Below are 9,249 nucleotides of genomic sequence, written 5' to 3' on the forward strand. Positions count from 1 at the left end.
TCCTGAGCGCAAGCGAGACGCGTAACTGACGAAGAGCGTACAGACTTTACGCACAAGGACTGAAGTTTTGAGTTAAGTTTTAACTTCCAGCGTCTCCACTTATCGCCTGCTTGATCATGCTCAACGAAGAAGAAAGAGAAGAAGCAAAATAAAAAGACTGGCTGAATGTGACTCATATACATTATTCTGCTGACTATGATTTACTGAATGGAAGTGCGCTCCTCCGGGCTGTGGTGGATATATGATTGACTCCAGAACCCGTAACATTTGCGTTATAAATTGCTTCGGGGGAACTGACTCCTAACCATCGTGATGGAGAGCTACTTAAGCTTCACATGGATGCTGTTGTGTCTGCTCCTGCGGCCGTCAGCTACACAAAATCCCGCACCTGAAGGAGGTAAGCTCCCTCAGATTGATCCAGTGGAATTCATTTTTACTGTATCAGAGAAAAGTGTTCCAGAAATCGATTTCTGGGGGTGTGGGCTTAAAACTAAAAGTTGCTATAATATGAATTGAAACTTAGTATATTTATACGACCAGGATTGACTTTAACATCATATTGTGCCGACATAAAAACTCCCCACAATGATATATTTTCACAACAGTTGATATAAAGTGAGCCTGCAATGACTTTGCCATTGGAGACTGATGCTGCTGGTTGGAGGGACTGTCTGGGCTCAGGGTGGGGTTGATATTACACCAGCGTTCTCTCTGAAGTGGCATGACTCCAAGTATTGAATTGTGAGTTGATGAAATCCCTCACCCTGGGGCAGTGGTTCCCAGCCCGGTGAGAGAGGGGACATGATGGGACCACCCAGGCGTCCGGTGGGAGCTTCAGGTGCTCCTCACATAACACAGAAGAAAAGGGGTTAAGTCCCCAGATTATTGTCTGTTGATGAAATCTCTTGGCATCAGAGCAGCGCTTTCCAAGAGAAGGACAAAGCAGTAGATCAACTGAGAAAACGTTGCATTTCAATTATTATTTTAAAGGATTAAAGCAATGAGAAAAGAGAACCGAGAGGAAGAATGACATATTTGATTTGCGCTTTACAGTTTAAGCAAAAAAAATAATTAAACCTTAGTGGTTTTCTTTATATGACACTAACTTGACTATGACACTACTCAATGAGTTTATAGGCTCTTTTGGCACACATACACATTTACACAATTGTCATCAGTTTTGTCAGTCACACTAGATTGGCAGATTGACTAACACAACCAAACAAATGTTATCAGCTGTTATCACAGCGGTGCCTTTATGCCCAGTGGTACAGCTCATGGCCATGGAGTGTCTGGGAGGCTAAACTAGGCGGCTGCTGAGTCTGTGAGAGGGAGCAGATCTTCATGACTGTGTTAACATAGTAGTGAGTGAGATGCTTTCATTTTGCTATTTCCATTAATAGGGACCTGAGGTGACTGAACCCGCATAGCTCACAATAACCAGGCTTTTTATAAGTGCACTCGTTGTTATTACTGTCCTCCCTCCATAATAACGAGCTCACCATCTCTAGAACCCACACCTGCAGTAAGAGGAGGAAGATTTATGGGCATTGAGTAATTGAAATGTAGATAATCATGAAGAAGGCTGTAACATGAAGGGCTCTACATTCAAAGTGCTCTAATGTTATGCAGCACACCACTGCAGCTTAAATTTTCTTTTGTGGTCCTTGTATTCAGGAACATTTGTGCACATCCAGCACACAAAACCTGTGTTGTTCAGTCCTGATGGAGCGTGTGTCTGCGTCGAACCGACCGTGTACCCGTTTACCCATGTGTTCAGCATTTTCCGAGACCTGCTCTGCTCCTGTAGTGTTTTACTGGGGCCACTTGAGGTTTCACGCTCCATTTTTCCACCATCACATCACTCAAGTGCTAATGGCCCATCGATAAATCTGATTTATCGGGTGCACGATAACAACAAGCTGCATTTATACACGTCTTCTTTCTAGATAAACAGTGACTTCCCGATGTAAACATATAGTTTTTAGATAAAGACGTACCTGCACAAAGGTAGAGGTCCCAGCCACCCCCCCCCCCCCCCCCCCCCTCCAAAGTCCACACAACAAGGCAGATGTAAGGAATTCTTTAGGCTGATGGACAGAAAGGCAGCGAGCACACACGGCTGCTCATGTGTGTACGTGTTTGATTTGCGTGTGCCTCGCAGCCTTCTCAGCTTTCAACACCTCTTGAGTCTTATCAACACCTCACCTCAGCATTCATATATTTAAAAAATAAGAGACTTTCAAAGAAAATAGGACTTTGTCGATGTGCCTGAGTTGGTGCCTGTTTATAGCAATATTATTAAGTCAAGAATAATCTGGAGACAATCTTCATCTCTTACTGTATCTGTCTCTGACAAGTTTATTTTTCTTTTCTCGCTCAGAGATATTAATTGTGGGTGGGTTTTTTTTTGGGATGACTTCACTGTCTAAAGATGTGCAACTAAATATTGCTTTTAGAGTGGCATCTCTATTGCTGCCGCTTCTTTTCTTTCGCTCTCTCTCTCTCTGCTCTGTATATGGCCATCCAACATTCCTCTTCGTCTCTCGCTTGGAACTGCCAGTACAACCCCCTTCAACCCTCAGCCTCACTCTCCTTTTAACGCCTTTTATTTCCCCTTATCCCGCCTCCTTTCTCCACTCCCTCTCCCTTTACCACTAATGCCCAGCAGCTACTGTTTTCCCTCCCACCCTCCTGTTCTTCACTCTTGGCACTTACTTTTAACATTGCTTCTGTTACGAAATCTGGAAAATTGGTGGGGAAAATCCACTTTCTGGCTCAGTGCTTGACTGCCTTTTATCCATCTTCCATTTCTGAACTTCTAATGCCAGCATCACTTTGCAGTGTTTGTTTTGATTTCTCCTTATCGTCGCTGTAATTACTTATTTCATTCTTGCTTCTGACTCTCCGCTGCTTTCATGTTGACAATATCTCTTATTAAAGTAGTGTGACCGTGCTGTTCCAAGAGGGTGGACAGAGAAAGGGAGGGTGATTCCAAATGTGTGTTTTTGTGTGTTTGTTTGTATAAATGAAGCATGACAGGGGACCAGAGGAAAACATTGTGGAATTAAAAGGGAGTCATAGAGGGAGATGCACATCACTATCAGGAGGCAACACATACTAATTTTGAGCCCCTTATTTGCACATTAATGAATATACTGATCTTTATTTTCCCTCTGCAGTGCTGAACTGTTGTGAGGGTGATGTCCTGTTCTTACTGGATTCCTCAGGGAGTGTGTCGTCCTATGAGCACTCTCGCATGCTCGCCTTCCTGTCTGAGCTCCTGCTCCCCTTTTCACTGGGAGAGGACAAAGTGAGGGTAGGACTTCTGCAGGTGGGCACCCAACCACGCCTAGAGTTTGGCTTTGACACCCACAGCACCCAACGTAACCTCCAGGAGAACTTGAGGAACATCAAACCTCTCAGGGGGGACACCAACACAGTGGAGGCTCTGAAAATGGCGAAGGAGCGGGTGCTGAGACCTGGAGAAGTAAACGGGGCCCGTGCAGGACTCCCGAGAGTCCTGGTGTGGTTGACGGATGGGGTGAAACCTGGTGATGTGATTGGACCAATGACTGAGCTACAGGAGGAGGGCGTGGCTGTGCTGGTGGTCTCCACTGGACATGGCAACTTTTTAGTGTTGAGGCAAGTTGTGAGCCCTCCTGTGGAAAACCACCTGTATTTTGTGGACATTGATGATATGAGTATCATTGCAGAAGACCTACGGAACGCCATCATTGGTGAGTATAGTATTGGTTAACTGATGTTTATTGAGGTTTAAGGTATTGTCTAAGGTATATATATACTGTATATGTATACCTATCTATATAGATAGATATACATGTCTATGTCTAACACAAGAAAGAGAGAGTTGTTTACTGTAAAGACATTTATTGTGAGATAAAAACTTGAATGCTTGAAACGCTTTTAGCTAGAGAATGTTGTAGCATTTAGCTGAAGAAGAGTACAATGTTTTCCTCAGGTTTAGAGGTAAGAAAAGACTGTTGACAAGAAACGCGCCCCCAAATGAATGACTACGTGGGTCCTTGTCTACTGGACTTTTGTAAATACGCAACTGTATGCTAGCATGTCAGCCACAACAATTTTAGACAAAAAATTGACGTGTCAGTGCAGTGTGAAAAAATTAAAAACGTTAACTACTGTTAACATTATGCTTAAACATTGGAAATGTATGTAATTATGCAGGTGGCAAAGTGCAGATTTCATATTATATTTGGTCACTGCTCCAATTAATATAAAATAATAATATGTTCAGTACTCAAAGCTTAGAAAATCAAATTTAAATTTAAGAACTACAAAAAAATAGTCCCTGTAAACCTGTGTGTCTCAGTAGCAGATATGTCCTCATTCAAACAGCTACAATCACACTAGTTGCCTGCCACTCATACACAGCTGCATTACATGTCTCTGTGCGTCTCCCCAATTCCACGCATGCTCCTGAAGACAGTGAAACTAAATAGGAAGCCAAGATGCTGAGAGTGTCTGTGTGTGTGTGTAAGTCACTGAAATGAGATAGGACGATCTATTAATGGATTAATGATTCAACGTCCCTTACTGCATCTTCCAACACTACGCCAGATATGTATATATATATACACATATATATATATATATATATATATATGTATCAGGAGTTTGCCCACTTCTCTTGACCAGATTAGGTAACTGTCATAACACTCACAAGGGACATTTCTGCAATTGTACAGTGTATACTGCAGCTGACACGTAACATAAATAAGGTTTATGTACGACAAGGAGGAACACACCAGACTTTGCTGAGTACCTAAGGATCCTATCACAGACATCGGTGCCTCTGTGGCATTTGTGATTTTGTTGCAGGGCCTCGCTGGGTTGGCTATTTCAAGTTGTCTTGTTGCAAGGGTTGTAAATGCATGCAGAAACCCAAGTCTGGCTGTCTACATGGGTGGCTGTTTGGAGTCAAAGCATTTTTAGCCCTCTGACTTATCGTCTTCCCTATCACCATCATTTATCTGTGTCCCTTCAGAATTATAACTTGCTCCTAAATCCCAACAGACCCGTGAGCACACAGTTATTTCATTAATCTTTATCCTGCCTCCAACAGAGATTATCCGAGCTGAGAGAATCACTGTCCGCGACATCTCTTCCAACTCTGCCACGCTCCAGTGGCGACCTGTTCTGTCCGGTTTGACGGGCTATTACGAGGTCCGCTTTGCTCCACTTTCGACGGGAGGAACAGGAGGTGGCGGAGGAGGTGGCACTGGGACCAGTCCGAGTACTGGTGGTAGTCCGTACCAGAGACTAATCCAGTCTGGAGATTCCAGCTCTGCCAGGCTAACAGGCCTGAAGCCTGACACCACTTATACTGCCATACTGACACCGGAGTCTAATGAACAATCATTTAACACACTCTCCGTCACATTCACAACAAAGCCAGGTTGGGTTACATCCCATTCACACATTGTGTCACAAATGTGCACTTGATTTGCTTCTCATTCTAATCTCTTTTGTGTTGCAAAAAGACACAGTTTCCAGCCTGTCAGATTTTAAATTTGTTGCTTTTATCTGTTGTATTTCATTGTAAATTAAATATCTTGTAGTTTTAACAATTTTAAGATGCCACATTGGTGCTAGGAACTTTGTATGGACTTTGTTCCTTGCTATTCGCCTTTTGATATGCTAACAATTCATCTTACCAGTCCGAATTTTTCCCAATGGATCCTAATTAAAGTAAAATAGGAAAAGCTCAATTTAAAATAAACATATAATTCAAAGTAAATATTTCTTTTTTAGTATACCTGTATAGTCTATTATTGAAAAGTTTATTTTCATATGTGTGCAATTATATTCTCATCTGTAAACAAATTTTGCCATATTCAGCAGAGCCTCTCTGCACTGACTAAAAAAAATAAAGTTTTAAAATTTTCATGGGTTGCAGCCCTACAGCATTTCCCTCATATTATCCTCATGATATTTTTTTTCTCCCCACACACCAGAGGTGATGAGCCCAGCTGTGGTAAAGGTCTCTGAGTCGGGGGAAACCAGCGTTCGGGTGAATTGGGGTCCGCTTCAGCCGGAGGCAGTCACAAGTTACTACATTGAATACTCCGCCCTGCCCCATGGCAAGCTCCACACCACCACAGTGGGCCGAACACAAAACTCCACGCTCCTCAGAGACCTCCAACCAGACACCACTTACTTGGTCACCGTTACTGCCCGCTACGCCTCGGGCAAAGAGAAGGCCATGTCTGTCAAAGTGTGTACTCAGGAAGGTGAGCTACATGAAGAAAATGCAGTCAAATGTGATGATCAAGGATCCATTTACTGCTCACTAATCCTAATCCTATATAGCCTACTATTTCCTTGGTTTTACATTTCAGATAATTACTAGCAGTTCCATTCAGGTTTGGTGACTCCAAGGGCAGTTCTGTGCAGCTGTGGGAACTTGAGTCAATCATTTTTGTTCAAAACAAATTCTTTTAAAACATTGCTTCAGCTTCTACTTTTTCACTCTTCATTCATATCCTCTCTCCTCAGATGTCTTTCGTTTTGAAATATATTCTGATTAACCTCTGTGGTCTCAATTTGCAGTAACTCCAGCCCTGGCAGACCTCCAGCTGACCACAGTGGGTAGTGACTCAGTGCAGGTCGACTGGAAGGTCAGCAATGCCGGTCTAAGGGGCTACTGGCTCACCTGGGAGGGACAGCAAAGCTCTGTCCCTGGCCAGCGCACTTCCTTCTATTTGCCGCCTGACTCTCTGTCAACTCGCCTCACAAACCTCCCTCCATCGACCAGAGTGTGTGTCTCGCCCATTTACCGGACAGCTCGGGGAGAGGGACTGTGTTGCACAGCGCAGTTTCATTCAGGTGAGTGGTGGCAGGGCATGCGGAGATTTCATGTCAAGTGAATTTCGAGAGTTAGTTGAGTTGATATTTACTGGAGTAGTTAGGCAGTTTGGGAAATAGTTATTTGCTTTCTTTCAGAGAGTGTGGGTTTTACTACTCAGTTAGAACAAGTATGCAATTAGCTTAGCTTGGCATAAAAACAACATGGAGGAAAAACAGCCAGTATGCATCAAGTTAAAAAATGTGTTCTTTAAAAACCACCAATTAATAAATTTGTTTTTTACTGCGTTTGTACAAAGTAAAAGTGACTGTGGTTTTAGTGGGAATTAAGGAGTGGCTTCCTCTTGAGTCATGTTGGGACAGTGCAGACAATGCTCAGACATTCTTGGAGGATGGATAAATTGTTGTTTGGCATGAAATAGTTATACCTCTTAACTCCCTCTAAAACCTCATGTTTGTTGTTTTCACACTTTGGGTTTTGTACAGCTTAAGCAAACACTGTTGCCTCATAGCAAGAAGGTTCTTGGGTCAAACTGCTTTATGTGTGGAGTTTGCAGGTTCTCCCCGTGTCTGCATGGGTTCCCTCTGGGTACTTCAGCTTCCTCCCACACTCCAAAGACATGCAGTTTAGGTCAGCTGGTGACTTTGAATTGCCCATAGGTGTGAATGAGAGCATGGATTTTTTTAGTTTCTGTATGTCAGCCCTGTAATGATCTGTCAGTTTATCCAGGGTGTAGCCGGGATAGGCTTCAGCAGGGATAGTCCCCTCATGACCTCCTGACAGAGCCAGACTAGCCATTATCCCTGGTTTCATTATTTGTGCTGGAGTTATGTTAGCCAACTTTTGTGGTTCTCTCAATGTCACTCTTTGCAAGAAATCAATTATTTCCCAAAATGTGTAACTTTTTCTTTAACACACAAACAAAGAGCAGTATTGATGTTCTCTTCTGTCTATTCCTAACTATTCTTTAAAAAGAATATATATATAGTATAAATGTAATTTTTGATTGTAATATTTCATCGCTGTGGACACTGCAAATGAAATCCTGTTTACCTCTATTGTAATGGTGAAGGAAGGAATCACAGGGACTTAGCTCGACATCTAAATAAGACCTGTCTTTATGTCTAGATAGGACTAGAAGAAATAAAATATGTGTTTTTGTAAATTTAGTGAACAGACCCTTTAAACTGAAACACAGTTCTGTTGGACTGAATGAATATCTCCAGATTAATTCCATTTGTTATCTGATGTTAGGGTTCGTGAATACAAAAAAATTCATAACACTTTTGCCCAAATGTTTAAATGTATCAATGGCAATGTCTCAACTGCTGTTTCCTCCCTCTGCTCTTTAGATGCATTAGCGTATGGCTACCATTCATAGCACTTCTGAACTCCAAGTGCACCTTACCAAACATGGAGGGACGATGGTAAGAAGAATGCTGACTTTCATCCATAATTACTTTACCTGCTTTTCACCTCTGTGGATATCATTCAGGAGAGACGTGTGGGTCAGCTTACTGAGCACTCATGTGGAAGCCATGGACACTTAAAGTCTGGATTAATATGGCCACTTATTGACTGCTACAATCTGCAACACACAAGACTTCTTTATCGTTTCAGTTGTCTCATCTGGTTTACAAATGTAGTAAGTGTATAAGGCTGCAGTTTAAAGATACAATAAAGATGTTTCTCTGGTCTGTTTTGCAGATAAAGAGCAGGGCAGCCTGGGAATGTTGGATGTTTTATGTAGCTTGCTTTGGAGAAAGGCTTTGCACCATATGTGGGCCTCATGTCCATGTTAGCATTTTGTTTCAAACCCTGCTAATACTCAGAGAACACCTGATTTACATTTATAATGAATACATATCACTTGTATTTAAATGGCTTCTCTTTCAGTATGTGCATGCACACTGGAGTGTAACAAGGAAACATTACCGTGTGGTCCCTAATAACAGGATCTTCAAGAACATAATGAAATTACAAACAGATTAACCATTTGCCCTGAAACTACGGAAATGCTGCATATTATACAGATGTATGTAACAAAGGGTGGTCTTGTATTAAACAGGCATGCATCACTCGTATTTATTAATGGAGAATCATGTAAGTATGAGAATTAATAGCGTACAGTATTTCCAGATATGCCGTTTTACAACTGACACTGTCTTTGCTGCCCCCTACTGAAAGATCCTTACAGGCTTACTATTGATCTGCCACTGTTATTTTCTCAGAGCAAATGTATTATGTTTGTTGACTACTGTTGAAATTTAACATGAGCTTGCAATAAAGTCCTTTAATAATTTTGTTTATAACAATTGTAGTTTTTTGAATTATAGTACAATACAGCATCATAAACTGAGATTAGGCCTCAATATTCTGATGAATAGCATTTCACAGCATTT

The 9,249-nt window shown here is 42.0% G+C and overlaps 1 protein-coding gene across 1 annotated transcript; it reads left to right on the forward strand.

Annotated features, from left to right (window-relative positions):
• Positions 1 to 9,159, forward strand: vwa1 (von Willebrand factor A domain containing 1). Its single transcript, XM_046397452.1, has 6 exons — positions 1 to 397; positions 3,183 to 3,740; positions 5,105 to 5,437; positions 5,997 to 6,272; positions 6,592 to 6,867; positions 8,200 to 9,159. Exons 1-6 carry the CDS (start codon positions 313 to 315, stop codon positions 8,226 to 8,228), a joined length of 1,557 nt encoding a protein of 518 aa, XP_046253408.1. The 5' UTR covers positions 1 to 312; the 3' UTR covers positions 8,229 to 9,159.
• The last annotated feature ends 90 nt before the right edge of the window (positions 9,160 to 9,249 follow it).

Source organism: Scatophagus argus, chromosome 8, assembly GCF_020382885.2.
Source record: "Scatophagus argus isolate fScaArg1 chromosome 8, fScaArg1.pri, whole genome shotgun sequence".
NCBI lineage: Eukaryota > Metazoa > Chordata > Actinopteri > Scatophagidae > Scatophagus > Scatophagus argus.